This window comes from Phoca vitulina, unplaced genomic scaffold (assembly GCF_004348235.1).
Source record: "Phoca vitulina isolate PV1807 unplaced genomic scaffold, GSC_HSeal_1.0 scaffold31, whole genome shotgun sequence".
NCBI lineage: Eukaryota > Metazoa > Chordata > Mammalia > Carnivora > Phocidae > Phoca > Phoca vitulina.
Window position 1 is genome coordinate 17,372,035 of NW_022589734.1, and position 16,577 is coordinate 17,388,611.

The following is a 16,577-nucleotide window of genomic DNA, read 5'->3' on the forward strand; positions in this document are numbered from 1 at the left end:
ATGAGGTTTTAAAAATATATGTGACTATACATAGGAATATATATTATGGTACATATGTGAATATACAAATACAAAAATATATTTGTATTTCAGGAAAAGTTCTCTTAAATTAGCATGTGTTGTATTTGTTCTGTAACTGGCTTTGGTGTTCTTTATCAGGGCTTCTTTACCCATACATCGGATCTTCTTTGCCAATCTTCAGTGTCCATCATTTCTGTAAAATCATTTCTTTCTCTAAATTTCTTTTGGACTTAAAAAATCTCATTTTCAAATTCTAGTTCTCTTTGGACACTATCTGTTGTGTTTGTTTACTCCTGTGTTCCTCCTAGTTTTCTTTTCAGATATTATTTTTTTTTTAATTTCTAATTCTTCCCCAAGTTCTATTACTTCATTTCTGAGTTCTTCTTACTCTGATTTATTTTGCTCTTTCGTTTCTTTTATCATTTTAACATCTTTACAATTTTGATCCAATTTTTTGGGCAATGACACTGTGCATGTTTTGCATTTGTGGTTTGACCTCATCCTCTTATATTTTGGGGTCTGTGGTATTATCTTTCAATTAGTTTTGCTGTAAAGGTTTCATGCATTTTTGGTTTCACTATCTAGTCTGTTTCTTTGTAGGGATCCAGGGAGATTCAAAACTCACGTACTACCATCTTTCCAGAATCCATTTATATTTTTGAGTCATAAATACTTCTCTTTCTACATCCCTGAGACTTCAATCCTTAGCTGAATGTGATGGAAAGGGGCTGGGGTTGATCAGAATGTTATTTGGATTGGCATAGTGCATTACATCACATCTTCATTCTTGAGTGATTGTTTACTTGGTTATAACATTCTAGGTTGTAATTTCTCCTCAGTACTATATATATACTCACTCTACTCTCTTCAGCACCTATTTTTACTTTTTATAAGTATTTTTTATTTATAAGTATATATATTTATATATTTATAAGTATATAAATTTATAAGTATAAATTTTTTACTTTTAATAAAACTTGGCTTCCAGGCTAAATGTCATTTCTTTGTCAACAGTTTATGTTTTGATACTATTAAGATCATTAAACTTTTCTCTTTGCTTAAATCCATCATGATGTATATGTTATTTTCTCAAGACTCGATGTTCTTTCTATCTAAAGCGTACCTTTATACGCTTTAGATTTAGAATAATAAAGCCATTATTGCTTTGAATTTTGCCTCTCTTCTCTGTTTTGGGATGCCTATTAGATATCCTGTTGAATATTCTCATATTATGCAGAACCCCTGAACTTGTTGATTTACATAGGCAAAATTTTTTTTGTTCAAGTCAGTTAGAATTCTTTTTTTAAATCACTGAAACAGAAACACTTTCCTCAAAAGGCAAGTCAGAAAAGAAACCAACAAAGAGGTGATTCCTGAAGTAATCACCTGTAACCAGATATCCTTCAAACCTAAACTACCCCTGAACTTTTTTAGTTATGCAAGTCAATAAATTCACTTACTTTTTTCTCTCTTAAATCAGTTACAAGCCAACTGCAACCAAGAGTCCTGATTACTATAAATGTCTACTACGCGGGTGGCACTGTGCCAGGTGCTACATAATCAATGATATTCAAAACAAAGTCCTTGCCTGTAATAACTGCAATATTTCACACTCATTCCATATCATCTTCATTTCTTCCTGCTTCTCCTGCCACCCCACTCCCAGAACCCTCCAAACCTGGAATGCTTATTTGTTTAAATGTTACAACTTCCTCACAATTCTTAAAACCAAATTTGTGAAGGGCAAGTTTGCTAGCTATAGACCCCCACGATGCTTCCCTTATTTTGGATTCTTATTATACTCATACTGTCTTAAATAGGTCAAGTGTTTCATGAAACGTCCTTTAATCATATAAACTCCTGAACTTCTTAAGGGCAAAAGTCACACCTTTTACAATTCTAGTTCCCAGAGCAAAGTCAAGAATGATTCTGGACATCACTAGTAACAAGTGCAACCACAGTACTTAGCCCCTGAAGGTCTTCAGTATGGTACCGCGATACAAAAACATACTCCTATCACTTCATCAACTTTATGACAAACGGAAGTATATTAAAATATAAATATATAAGGTGCTGATATAGTTCAGAGGGAGGGGAAATCATGCCTGGGCCGGAGCATTCAGAGAAGCCTCCAAAGCCCTGGGATACGTACAGGTCTTGCCTTAACAGAAAATAAAGGAACAGACACCAAGGGCTGAGATGACGGCGTGAGGAAAGGCACTTTTGCTAGAGCCTACAGCGGTGGAAAGTAAGGTTCTAGCGACACAGATAAGGACAGAGTCTAGATCTTAAATCAACATAATCCCTATAATCCCTCTTCCCGTCTTTTACACTGAAAATCCCTGCAGCTGAGCCATACTACCTTGATGCACGGCTCTGTGTAATTTGGTTATTAATTTCTTATCCCCTTGAAGGGATAGGTCTTGTGTCACTCTCTTGAGTACATATGGCCAAGCACTAATTAACTGGAACGAATGCAGGCGGAAATAAGCATCAAGCCCTGTGCCTGGGGACCCAACCAGTCGCGGCTCGGTAATAGAAACCTGGGACCCGGGATCTCTCTCGGAAATCCTCTTCCTCCATCCGCAATTTCTCCTGGGACAGCCTGAGTCCACCTCCCAGGGGCTGACGTGGGGAAGCCACGGGCCTTAGACTTCACTAAGACCGTGACAGGTGGCGGGGGAGCGGGCAGCGTGGTCCCAACCACCGACAAGCCAAGGGCTCCCGGCCGCCGAGACCGGGGACGCCCGCCGCCCGCGCCGGAGCACGCAGCCCCGTCTTCCACGCCCCCCCTCCCCCGCTCCGCCCCGCGGCCGGCGACGCCGGGGAGAGGCGGGGTTTCCGCTTCCGGTGGCGGATTGTTGACGCCTGCGGCTGCTGCGGTGGCGACCGGGCCGTTGGGGAGGGGCTAGTGGGGCCGGGAGACGGCGCAGTGACAGGACCGCCGAGGGTGCTGCTGAGGCGACGATGGCAGAGGGGCCGGAGGAAGCCCGAGGCCGCCCTCCTGGGCAGGACGACGGCGGAGGGGACCCCGAGCCCGTCCCTTCCCTGAGAGGCTCTCCCGCCGCCGCCCTACGCCCCCGGGACGGGCCGCAGGCCGAACCCCAGGCCCCGGGCCGGCCCCCCGCCCCGGGCCTCGCACCCGCCGCGGTCGCCGCTGAGGAGTCGGAGCCGCCCGGCGAGCTCGGGAAGCGCGGGGAGACGGCCCCCGGCTCCAGTGCGGGGCTGCAGGAGCCGGCAGGCGGCGACGCGCCCGAGGCCGCCGCGCCGCGAGACAGGCCGGTGCGGCTGAGCGCCCGCGAGTATTCCCGGCAGGTGCACGAGTGGCTGTGGCAGTCCTACTGCGGCTACCTCACCTGGCACAGCGGCCTGGCCGCCTTCCCCGCCTACTGCAGCCCCCAGCCGCCCCCGCCGAGCTACCCCTCGGGCGGTGGCGCCCCCGCCCCCCAGGCCGCGGCGCCGCCGCCCCTCCAGCTGGGCTATTACAACCCCTTCTACTTCCTGAGCGCCGCGGCCGCCGGGCCTGACCCGGGAGCGGCTACCGGCGTCACCCCCGCTGCTCCGGTCGCGGGCCCGGGAGGCCGGGCTCCGCACGCGCAGGGATCCGGCCGGGCAACCCCAGTGAGCAGGGTGGGATCCGGCGCCCCTTCGCGAACCCCGAGCGAGACCGGGCGGCAGGCAGGTGAGAAGCGCGACGGAGAGGTGAGGCGGGGCGGAGCGAAAGGGTCTTGGGGGAGCTCGCTGGTGGGTAGAGCGGGCACACTTTCTCCTCCTGTAACCATGCTGCTGCGCAGCGTGGGTATTTCTCTGCGCCCTTCAGCTGTCGTTTGCCCAGGCCTTCAATTCCCCAGAGTGTGCGGCGAGGCTGTACGGTTTCTTTTTCCTTTAGACCCGGCCCTCCGAACGGATGCCCTTACTCCTGGGACTGGTCGTCTCCATGTGTAGGGAAAGCGTTGCTCATCAGGCTCGCCTCTTGATCTCCATGCCGTGGAGACGGAGATCCAGAGCTCCATCCTCACGTGGCACACCCGCTTTGACGGCCGGCTCGGCGTGGGGGTGCCGGTAGTGCGGGGAACAATCCAGACGTGGATTTATTGTGGATGATACGATACATGATGATATATGATAGTATCTGTAGTATAATTACAGTATAGTATAATTTATAGTATAAGTAGTATCTATAATTGATAGGATAATTAGACATTACCTGTGTATTAGGAACAATGAAACTGCCGGATATAAAAGGAGACTTACGTGAAAGCAGGTGGAGTTATGAACCTTTGAGCTCTAAGTGAATGTTCTGTGTAATATTGTCTGTTTACTTCTGGATGGGAATTAGAATATTTTGTCCTAGTTACATTTTTTAGTTTATTAGACTTTTTGTTTACTTTGTTCAGCCACATATATGAGACAAGAAGTAGTTTTCCTCAATTTGATCCCATTCAGAACTTAAGAGGTCAGATTGATAATCATTGGATTTATTACATAGAAAAGCAAGACAAACTAAATGAAGAGGCGGTAAAATGAGGAACAGGTTATTTACTTTGTACTAGTAATTGTCTATACTTAACCTTGGTTTTTACTGAAAAATGTTTAATTTTGTGTCATAGGCTTGTGATCACCAGGATACGCTTTTGAGTCCCTAGTGAAATGTATTGAGTGCCTTAAATAATTTAATATCTACTGAAATTATTTTTTAAACCGTAATTGGGTGAAAGCAAACTTTAAACTGTTCAGTAAATAGTGGAATAAATACCATGTGCTATTGATGGAGTCAATACCAGTAATTGTTGCAAGGTTTTAACTTCTCTTTTTATTAGCAAGTTATACCTTGACTTTGTGTTCTCCATTTATCACCTAGCTTGGGTTCCAAGGCTTATGTGAAATGAGTAGTTTTCCTAACCTTTTTTTTTTTTTTTTTTTTTGATTTACAGGCAGAGAGTATGTTATTCCATCCTTGGCCCACAGATTTATGGCAGAGATGGTGGATTTCTTTATTCTCTTCTTTATAAAAGCAACCATTGTCTTAAGTATTATGCACCTCAGTGGAATAAAGTAAGTTAAGGCTATTTGCAGAAAGGTTTTAATGTCTACTGTGTAGAGATCTTGTTTTCTGAAGTTCTCTTCATGCTGCAAATGGACAGTGTGCCGGTGTCACGATTTCTCCTTTCGGGAGCTCCTATAAGGACTTGGGCATATTTTATTTCTTGGTTTTAAGAAATAAATACAAAAAAGAGAAAAACACTTAATAAGTTATGAAAGATCTGTGGGAATCTCACCTATCGAAAGTAGGTAAACATTGGATTTTTTTTGATTCAACCATTTTGTTAGACTAGGCATTAATTTCCCTCTCACTATCCTGTTCAGAGTAAAAAACAAAAACATAAAGAGCTTTGGGTAGATGAACTGTTGATAATCAATTAGACGGGCATTTCCAAATGGGATTGCTTACACAACGAGGCAAGTCCCAAGTGAACTGCAAAGTGAGCCGTTTATTTGAATAATCCTCCTTTCATATTAATAATTATATAGCAGTTATCACTTGCTAAGCCCTTTCTATATGCTGAGCGCTGAGCTCACTTCATATGGATTCTTTAATTGTATCACCGGTATGAGATGTAGAGGTTAATACCTCCTTTTTGTAGATTGAAGTTAGGGTTTACTTCAAGAAGCTAAGTTCAGAATTTATAAATACAAAGGTCATAAGTGTCAGTGTCAAGATACAAACCCTTTGGTGAAATTTCAGGGCCTTTGCCAGGAACCCGAGTTTTACTGCGATTCCTCCCTGTCTCTCCCTTTCTTTCCCACCACCCACACAGCCAGCCAGGTACCAGCTCCTTACTTTTCAGGCTCCTGAATAGCCTTCAACTCAGACCATTTCCCCTTTACTGTTTCATCGTCACTGCTTCTTCCTAGTCCAGTGATTGTCATCCCTCATCTGGATCACAGCAAAAGTCTTCTAACTGGTATCTCAGTCTCCCGTCTCCTGTTCTATCTCAGTCCAGTCTCTGATCTAAAATCAAAGAGATCATAAATTCTGAGTCTGCCCCTCTCCCACCTTAAAACTCTTCAGTGATTTCTTAACTGCCATCAGGATAAAGTCTTGTCTTCATATCATTTAACAGATGCTCTTATTTCTTAATTGCTGTGACCTTTTATACTTAATATTTGAGCCATGCCATACTGCTTACAGCTTCCATCACAGCCTCGTTCCAAGCCTTTCTCTCTTGCTAGTCTCTCCCTCCTGAAACTTCCCCCTTCTTAGTCTGGCTAACTTCTCTTCATCCACAGGATGGGATGGAGAGGGAAGGCTTCACTCCCTAAGTTAAATGTACCTGGTATGTGTTTCCCTACTATCCTGTGGTTCTCTATCATCACCGTCATCCCACTTTATTATTACTTAGTTGTTGTTGTGCTTTGTCTAGTAGGTAAGAGTCTCCATGAAAGCAGGGATCAGGTTGAGTCCCCGGGGCTAGTACAGTGCCTGCTCACGATAGTGCTGCTTATTTGTTGAACAAGCTAATGAATGTTTTGTGAAACTAAATGGGTGGAAACCTAAAGATTAGTTTAGAATTTCAGTTAAAGTTTGTGACAGTAATGGAAAAAATACCAATGCATTGCTCTGGTAACTAATTCTTTATAACCCAAAACTATTGTTTTGTGTAGGGATATCTCCAAGTTTGCTATGCATTATATAATAGAAGAAATAGATGAAGACACATCGATGGAAGACTTGCAGAAAATGATGATTGTGGCTCTTATATACAGATTGTTAGTTTGTTTCTATGAGGTAAGCTACTGACTCAGCAAATAATTCACCTTTAACGATCTAATTTTAGATGATCAGCCCAACACAAAAAGTAATGGAAATTTATAATTATTCATGTTTTTGTCAAATACCTCTGTTTTTTAATTTTTTCCAAATGTTCTTTAACATAATATTCTTCAAGTTAAAAAGTAGAACTTTCTGAGTGGTGACATTTTACAATTTCTTTGTGATATATTTCAGTCTTGCGGTCTAAAAATACACTTGCAAGTTGGTTGTGGAACTTGAAATGTATTTTTCCATAGAAACAACTTGCTTAAAAAAAAAGTGGGTCACAGAGAAATACTGTGGTAGACGTCTGGTGTATTGAGGGCATAAGAGACCTGCAGAGAAGCCTTACAGCGTTAACCTGTCAGTATTCTCTGAGATTCTTTCAACTTGAAAATTTTAAAACATGAATAACATGGCAAAAAAACTTCTCTTTAAAATTGGTAGAGTTGAGCTAGTGAATTATTTTTAAACTCTCCCTCTTTCCTTAGATAATTTGCATTTGGGGAGCAGGTGGAGCGACCCCAGGGAAGTTCCTGCTCGGCCTTCGAGTGGTGACGTGTGATACATCTGTGCTTATTGCGCCGAGTCGGGTTCTAGTGATTCCTTCCTCAAATGTGAGCATCACAACGTAAGTTCTTTCCTTGGCTTAATTTACTACATACTTATGAAAATAGTAAGTTTTAAGTATAGAATTCAATTCAATATTATTCAGAAGTAATACCATTTGATATAGTATTTTTAGGATGTTGGTATTTTTTTCTTCATGGCATGTAATAGACTTACCTTTATTATGTTTAGAACTGAAAAGTTTGAGGTTTTCTTTTTTTTTTTTTTACACTACATCATTAATTTTTGATGCAGTGTTCCGTGATTCATTGTTTGCATATAACACCCAGTGCTCCATGCAGAACGTGCCCTCTTTAATACCCATCACCGGGCTAACCCATCCCCCCACCCCCCTCCCCTCTAGAACCCTCGGTCTGTTTCTCGGAGTCCATCGTCTCTCATGGTTCTTCTCCCCCTCTGATTTCCCCCCCTTCATTTTTCCCTTCCTTCTCCTAATGTCCTCCATGCTTTTCCTTATGTTCCACAAATAAGTGAAACCATATGATAATTGACTTTCTCTGCTTGACTTATTTCACTTAGCATAGTCTCCTCCAGCCCCATCCATGTTGATGCAAAAGTTGGGGATTCATCCTTTCTGATGGCTCAGTAATATTCCATTGTATGTATGGAGCACTGAGGTTTTCAATTGTTGTAGAACTGTAGAGCCCTCTTCAGGATACAATTTCAAGATAATTATTTTATAGAGTAAAAGTCGTGAGAGGGTTTGGGTGGGGGTGCTGTATCAGTGCTTTGGTGCTCCGTACCCAGTTCGATTATTCTCTAAGTTGGTGGTTGTTGGGCCAGTTACTAATCTGCCTTGAGCCTCCAGCTTCCATTTGGTAATAATACATGTCATTATCCCATCCTGAATGGGCAGTAAGAGTTGGGGCTGATAACGCATGCATGCACCCGGCTCTGGCTCTTAAGCGATACAAGAGAGCTTGTCAGGCTGCAGTACTCAGGGCCAGCTGTTGGCGTCTGGCTCTGTGGGGAGGTACAAATAGTGATAATGGGAGTTGTAGAGACTTAAGTAGGTGGCAGTTAGTTGAGCAAAACAAGATACTGGCTGGAATGCTGCCTGAATGATTCAGAGCTGGGTTGTTATAGAAAGAAATATGAGAGACTCTGGAAGCCTCGATTTTGCAGATATCCTCACATTTCCTTACAGTTTTGTGATTATTATAATCCTGGTTGCTACTTTTAATGAGAGTCAATAAGGGCTGTTCATTGAGCACCTCTTATACAACAGGCCTTGATTAAAGCAATACATATTACCTACTAAGATAGGTACCATCGGTACCATTATCCCCTTTTTACAGATGTGGAGCACGAGTGAGTGGTCGAAAATGGATCTGAAACCAACTAGTCTGCATTCAGAGTCATACTCAGCCACAGTGCTTTTTTTGTAGCCTTTCTGTGTGCGGAGAGGCAGAAATCTAACACTGGTAGGATAATTCTCCATTCTGAGCTATGGTTGGAAGCTTTTTAAAGCTTTCTTTAATCACAGCATCCCACAAAGAAAGAATACACAGTAATTTAAACTGTTAGAGCTTCACAGAAGGTAGAAAAGGGGACTACAGTAAGCATATTAGTGTAGAAGGTACTAAACACACACGAGTGACTATACAGAAGGTAAGTAAAGGGAACAGTTATTCTTCTAGCAAAATATCCGAGAAAATACTGTAAACCTTTAGTTCACATTCTAAGAAATATTCATTAGTGCTTTTCATATAGAAGTTCTGAAGTCTTACTCTTACGTTGATGATGTCTTTAGAACAAGCCCAGGTGGTTTGATCAGAATATAATGCTACTTGAAAGTAACTCAGATATTGAAGGTAAAAACTCTCAATACTTCGAATGTATGTTTTAAATATATATTTTGAACTTGGTAGGATAGTATTAATCTCTTAAGTGGTTGGTATATAATTTATCTGGTATTTTTTGCCTTAATTTTTTAGGTCTACTATACGAGCTTTGATCAAGAATTTTTCTATTGCTTCTTTTTTCCCTGCTTTCATCACACTGCTGTTTTTTCAGCATAATCGAACAGCCTATGACATTGTAGCAGGAACCATTGTGGTAAAGAGAAATGGGGTCAGATGATGCCCCAAAAAGCCCTGAATTCCATCCTCTCTGGAATAACGACAAGACTAAATTATGTATCAAGGCCATCAGTATCCCTGGGTTACACTAATTGATGATTTAGAAATTAAAGCAGTCACTCCAGTGTGATGCAGGTGACTATTCTGAAAGTATTGATTTTACTTGAATGCCAAAGAACTTTTCCAGAAGAAAAACCTGTTAAATTCAAGTGTTAAAAATTTTTAGATCGAAAAGAAGGCAAGTGGTTTTATAATCAACACCGGACAATATATACTTTCTTAAGATCTAAGGCTTTAGAATTTGCTGAAAGCATTTTCAGCTGTGAAATCTTCAGATGAAATTTTTAAGAAATTTATTTTGGTTTATCCCAAAATGATGGAAAAAGTCCGTTGTGTTTTGTAAACACATTAACTCATCTTTTAACACTTCTTGGGGAAATTGTTGTTTTTGCTTTTGGGGAGAGGGAGTGGGAACACAAATTTGGTAATCCATTTGTCTCCCACCCTAGGAGGAGGTGAGTTAGCTGCAAGAGAAAGGGGCAGCAGATGAGGCAGGCCTAGCAGTTCCCTCACCAGAAGTTTTCAGATCCGTACTACAGTGTATTGTGGGAATGATGTCACTTTACAAGTATTGTTACTGTTCGAACACGTATTTGGGGGCAAGTTTTGCATGATGATGAAAAAGTATTAAGTCCTATTGCTATATTATCATTGATTATTTTTAAAGAAAAGGTAAGTTAGTGATTGCTTTGGGGGGTGGGGGGAACCTAAATTTTCACCGTAAATTTAAGTTGAAATTCACGTGCAAGTGTTTTTAGTGCCCTAAATCAAACTATAAGTATGTGGGGTGAAAGGATTTCATCAGGTCGTTGCATATTTACTGTAAAACAATATTGCCAGTATGTGTGCGGCATGAGGAAACGTGTTAGTGCTATTCAGTGTCCTGAATGTACCTTCTATTTCTACACCAGGTAGTCACATACTAGCTAGTTTACTTTTATATTTTATATAGTTCCATGACTTTTGAAACATCAAGGAGGTAAATAATCTTAGTATTTCATGATAAAATACTAGTAGCCTGTGAAATATTAGCATTTTTCCCATTATGAACTATTCTTTCTAAAACAAGGACAAGTACCATTTCCAGACATTTTTCTAAGTTCTTTGGGTCAAAAGCTTATTTTGGGCTTGCCGGGGATGATGTTTTGAGGGAATTGTTAAGTAACGTAACACTTTGTGTATTGCCATTTTAATTTATTCTTCTACTGAAGCAAAGGTTAGTGTTTTAAATGTGTGTGCATGCTTTTGTTAAATGGCCCAGTTAACAGTGTTGAGATATACCTGAAAAGTTTTATTTCTTAGGCATTTTTTCCAACCCTGACATGGTTTTCCCAAAAAACACTAAACTGTCTTGGACACTTTGTAATTAGATTGCTTAAAAGATCAGTTTGGATTTTATTTTTGGTCTTTAATAGCAAATGCAAGACATGTCTATTATCACTATCAGTTTTTAAAGTGGGTTTTTCTTTGACTTTAGAACTGAAAATATTCACATTTGATGGCCATAGAAACCTTAACAGTGTCCTTATTAATACCTTTTTATTGTAAAATTTCATAAGCCATGTTTTTCAAAATAATTTTATATTAAATCCAACATCACTGAAAGCCTATTAAGTGTGTCAAAGTACTCAACAGATCATTTACTTGTAGCCCCTGGGAAGATATTTGAAGTGTTATGGCCCTTCACAGTAGACAGACACATTAGGAAATGTTACATAAACTTAACACTTAGTAGTGTGTACATTAGCATTAGTGGATACACTATTTTTGCCACTGATGGGGAATTCAAGTTGAAGTGTCCATCAGCCATGTAGCTCTGGAATAGATCTTTAATGTAGAATTTCCTCTCAGATAATTGGAAGGTTTACCATCTAGGCTACTGTTATTTATATAGCCAAACAAAAGCAAATAAGTAGCCCAGTTTAATTTCTTAGAATATTGCACATTTGCTCTAGGAGTTATTCAGAATCCCATCTCTATGTAGGTTCATTTAGATCCATCTAAGGATCCAAGTTATACAGCCCTATAAAATGTAAGTATTATTACTACTTTGCCTTTACAACAAAATGCAAGTGTATTTGTATTTTTAATTCGGCACTTAGGAAAAGAGAGTTTGATTTCCAAATCATTGGGGGGAAAATGACAAAACAATGGGGAAGAAGGGAGAGTCACTTTTTTTCTCTTAGGGTTGTGAGGGGTGGAGCCTCCGTCTTTTAAAAAACACTTTTCTATTTAGTATATTTCATTTATAGAAATGCTGATTTTCTGTGTCAAAGTATAATTCCCATGCTGAAGCTCTAGCCTAAAAAGGCAAAAAAAGTTGTTTTCATAGTACTACAAACATTATTCATCACTTTTACAAGATAAGTAACAAGGGAACAAAAATTAGAAGTCAAGCCAAGTAAGAACACTGTTGCAGTGAATGTGCCCTAAATAAAACCACAGAACAGGCAGTTAGCGTGGGCATCTAGAAAACCTCGGTCCCCAGGACTACAGGCGGCCAGCTCGAGCGGCAGGTGCACCTTGAGAGAAGTCTGACGCACTAATGTCCAGGCCGGGCTTAGGGAAGTCAACGGGAGGATGGCAGGCCTTGATTTTTAGACTAAGCTGTGACTATAAAAATAAAGCCAGCACTTTTGGGGATAGTAACCCTTTAAAGTATCGCCCAGCTGCTACTTGTGTCACCCTGGTTCAGAAGTCATTTCTTTCCACCTAAACATTTACCTTCCAGTTTTACCCAGATATTTAGGATTAGAAAAAAAAATACATTATACTTGAGGGCCCCTTTATCTAAATTATAACACTAAGTCTTCAGTGTTTATTGCTTCAGATGACAAGTTGTTTTAACTCTGCTTTAAAAGGACTTGTTCCCTTAAGTGACTTGTGTGGGTGTCTTACTTATGCATCAGTATTTCCGGCAAAATGAAAGGAGAAAGGAGTTGAAACTACTTGCTACTTGGGAGTGATGGGCTTTTTGAGGGGGCGGGGGGTATTAAATGTTTTCATTCCACACTTAGCCCTATTAAAACAGGCCGTTGTTTTCTTTTGAAGAATAGGCCCAAATAACAGCAGTCAGTATTCCTGAAATCTGACAAGTACTTGCCATTCCCCATCCCCTATACCAAAGGCCACAATCTTTCCAATATGTGCTTGTCTGGGTGAAGTTCCTCATTCCAAACTATGTATGTATATATCCTCGCAGTTCATTATAGTAGGGCTTGACCCACAAACAGTATCTGATGGCCTGCCTATAAATAAAATTCAGCATTCTATTTTTAATAATTTGTATGCCACCAGTTTGTATTCTTTGTCTCAATAAATACTTGATCACCAGTGCTTTTGTTTTTTGACTGTTAATTTGAAATCTGCTCTACAATCTCCTACTTAAGGGAACCCGCACTTCCAAATACAATTTTCTAGCGTTCCCCGCCTTTAGGAGAATGGCAGTCAACTAGAGTGCTTTCAGAAATAGAGGTCTAAGCCTCCCCCAAGAGTCTGCCTTTTGGGGTGTATTCTTTAAGCACGTCACTCAGAAGTTACCCATAGGTGACTTTGCTTAATGTTAAACTAATCCTGTCCTTAAAGTGGTTAACCATCCCAACTATTATGCAAGATACTAAGGACCCAAGTTACACATGGGAAACCAGAAGTTCAAAGTCTCCTAGCTGGTAAATGACTGAGCTGGGCAATTTAAATCTAGTTCTGATCTTACAAGCATTTCCTGTTCTAGAGGAGGAAGACCGGAAACAAAACAGGTTCCTCAAGAAGAACACAGATGATAATAAACTAAATGTAGCTAAACAATGGCCTGGTCTGAGTTCTACAATGTGCTGTTCTGAGCCCAGGCACAAATTACACGTTTCTGGAACTACGAACTACAGTGGACTAAGGGGTGCCCCGTAGTACTAGTAAATTCAATTGGCCTGTGTTGCTAGACCCAATACACTCGTTTTCTCAATTTTACTGTACCAAATGTCAGTTTCCATTAAACACATAGGCTAACCTTTGTAAACTTTCCATTGAGTTTCAAACTTTAAATAGGCCCAGGAGACAAATGAGGTCATGGGGATGAGAAGGACAGCACAGTAAGTAGTCACTAATTCTATAATCCCGTATGGTGACCACACTTAACGGTGGTGAGCACTGAGTGATGTACGGAATTGCTGAATCACGCTGTATGCCTGTAACCATTACAACATGGTGTAGGTCATCAATACTCGAATAATAAAAATTTTTAAATTAGCATTATTTGAAACTAAAGTGTTGGACTAATTTACAGCCTGGTTACAAACTTAAAATTAGTCCAGCACTTTAATTTCAAATAATAAAATCCTAAGTACATGAACAATTTCAGGAGATAATTTGTAACAAGTATTAATAAGCAGCTAGCTTGAAGACATTTTTCAATGGTCTAAATTACACTTTTTCTTAATGCCCCAAATCCTAAATTACTCAAAACAACCTGGCACCTGAAGTGGCATCCTCATGCCTGGAGCTCAGGCATTCGAAGTCCTCCAGCATGAGAAGTGGGCTCGCTTTCTTGCCGTGCTACCTGCCCTTCTTGCACCAACTGCCTTCAGTTTTCACTCGTGGAGGGAACGTGGAACCGAGGCCTGCCCGAGACCGCGGTTACAGCCACAGAGAGTGGCTGAGAAGTGTGTCTGCGGCCGGAGCCAGTCCACGGGGGAGATCCCTCTGCAGGACCCCGAGGGGGGGAAGTCGGGGGGAGGGGTTCAGGGTGGCGGATGGAGCCACGCTCATGACTGTCTTCTGGAGACATCGCGCGCAGCGTACGAATGAAGGCAGTGGGACATGGAAAATCCAAGTCCCAAGTCCGATTACAGCTCTGCAGACTACAGCTTTGGTGCCAGAAGATTTCATTTTTAAGCCACCTTAAGTATGATTTTCAGTCACTTGTTTTGAAGAATACTAAGTATTTCTAGCACATTTCTTATGAAAATCTCCCCCAGAGTAGAAAGCCTAATATTCCCGTTCATACGGGCCCAGAGAACGACCGATAATGAACGAACCTGCCATTTATTTAGGCATGAACATCTCCCCATTAAAACCAGATTTCCAGTATTCATCATTTGCCCCCAAACAGGCCTGTGTCAAATGTGTATTATTAATAAAGTGCGAATTATAAAACGTCTCCCCCCACAAACCAGCATCTGATAATGGCCTAAGATGTTTTTCAATATGCAAAATATCTTTTCAAAATTGGAAACACGTACAGAAAAAGCTCGTAAACATTTTGAAGTTCTGAATTTGGACTTCAACCAGAAGTTCGGCAAAATAAAAGTCCGCGCAAAATAATTGTGTTCAAATTAAGTATAAAAATCAGCAAATGCTGTCCCAACAGGTCTTTTATGGACCACAGATCTAGTTAGAAAAAAAAATTTGGTAAAAGAATTCCACGCATGTGTCTCCAAGACTCGATCAATAAACACTGTCTAGTCGCCTCTCAAGGAAGATACAGATACAAACAGAAATGGTTACGTGTGTTTATTTTCAACTTTTAAAAAGGTATGTCAATTTATATGCAAAGTAGGCGTGATTCCTAGCACCAGACAAAAAGCAGGGTACCTTCTCTATGTTTTACGTTCAGACACTTCCCCTTCACTTAGGAGTTGTCCACATCACTTAAATGTATTCTTTGGAATTTCTCTGACCATGGCGAACCTTTACAAAAAAAGGTTCCCTTCCATTACACGGGTACCTTCATTATAAGTTAACACTAGAACAAAAAATATTTCATAATTTTTTATTGATGGCATTTATCCCATGGTTTAACATGTTAATTATACTGTAATAAACATGGCTTTAATATTAAACTTTTCCTTATTATCCAAAGTCACCACAGTCCATTTCAGTAAATATAAAAATATATGCTTAATACTTTGTACAATACTGGTTTTTGGTCCAAACAAAACTGGATCAGAAAAGCCAATAAATTCACTTTAAGAATCCCCAATTTTTTTTTAAAGATTTCCAAATGGATTTAGGCAACTTTGAATAATGGGATTTACATAATAAAATCTGAGACAAGACTAAACAAAGAACAAACAAATTTTCTAACACAAAATTAAAATTTCAAGTTCACAGATTTATGTTATGCCAAAAAAGTACAGAAACAAAATTGTATTTACACAAGTTTCATAATAAAATAATGAAAAAGGCAAGACAGGTGATAGGAGAATGAAAATATAGAAATAGCATATAATTATTAAATGGAGAACGCACTAGATCTAGTAAGTCCTTGGCATGGACCATTCTTTATTCAGGCTTCCTCTATCAGAAAATTTTAGAGCACAATACAGCCAACTCACTCACTTCACACATACACCAGCACAAACTCAGCATAGAAATCATTCACTTCCACAGTCTCTAATCTATACAGGATTCCTCCGGGATAATTACAATTCCAGCGCGTCCGTGAGCGCGGGCGGGCGGCAGAGCGCGGCGGCCCCAGGCGGCTCGAGGCCCAGCGGCCGGGGAGCGGGCTCCGCCCCGGGTGCCGCCCGCCGACGCCGCCCCAGGGGATGCTGTGCTGGCTCCTCTCTCCGCTGAAGAATCAGTCACCAATCTAGCTATTTTGTTTTTTTACGGGAGTGGGAGGGCGAGGGCAGGGCTTCTGTCGAGGAGGAGGGAGTCCCAGACGTAGAGAAGGCCTCGGGCGGCTCCGGCTTCAGGCGGCCCCTCGCCCCGTCCGCGCCGGGAGCCGAGCGGCAGGGCCCCGGCCGCCGCCAAGCGTGGGGTGCGACGCAGCGCCGCCTTCATTTCCGGCGCCTGACGGCGGTCTTTATCTTGCGGCCAGAAACGGAAGTTCCGGAAGAAGAGAACACATTTTTCCCGTTTGACCTGTGGGAAATAAAGACTGCATTCCGTGACCAGGTGCCCGGGAGATTTCAGAATCACCACAATCCTACCTGCGACCGGCGTCGGGGGGGGGGGGGGGGGGGGGGGGGGGG

General features: G+C 41.5%; 2 protein-coding genes across 6 annotated transcripts in view; one reads left to right on the forward strand and one right to left on the reverse strand.

Moving 5' to 3' along the window:
- The first annotated feature begins 2,882 nt into the window (after positions 1 to 2,882).
- Positions 2,883 to 14,294, forward strand: FAM8A1 (family with sequence similarity 8 member A1). The gene is made up of 5 exons (XM_032424659.1): positions 2,883 to 3,703; positions 4,956 to 5,076; positions 6,688 to 6,811; positions 7,327 to 7,466; positions 9,403 to 14,294. Exons 1-5 carry the CDS (start codon positions 2,989 to 2,991, stop codon positions 9,545 to 9,547), a joined length of 1,245 nt encoding a protein of 414 aa, XP_032280550.1. The 5' UTR covers positions 2,883 to 2,988; the 3' UTR covers positions 9,548 to 14,294.
- An 802-nt stretch (positions 14,295 to 15,096) lies between these two features.
- Positions 15,097 to 16,577, reverse strand: part of NUP153 (nucleoporin 153) — an 81,781-nt gene continuing 80,300 nt past the window's right edge. For all 5 annotated transcript variants that reach the window (XM_032424654.1, XM_032424655.1, XM_032424657.1 and 2 more), the window contains one exon: positions 15,097 to 16,467. In XM_032424654.1, coding sequence (XP_032280545.1) covers positions 16,383 to 16,467 — 85 coding nt within the window. In that variant the 3' untranslated portion in view covers positions 15,097 to 16,382. The remainder of the gene's footprint in view (positions 16,468 to 16,577) is intronic.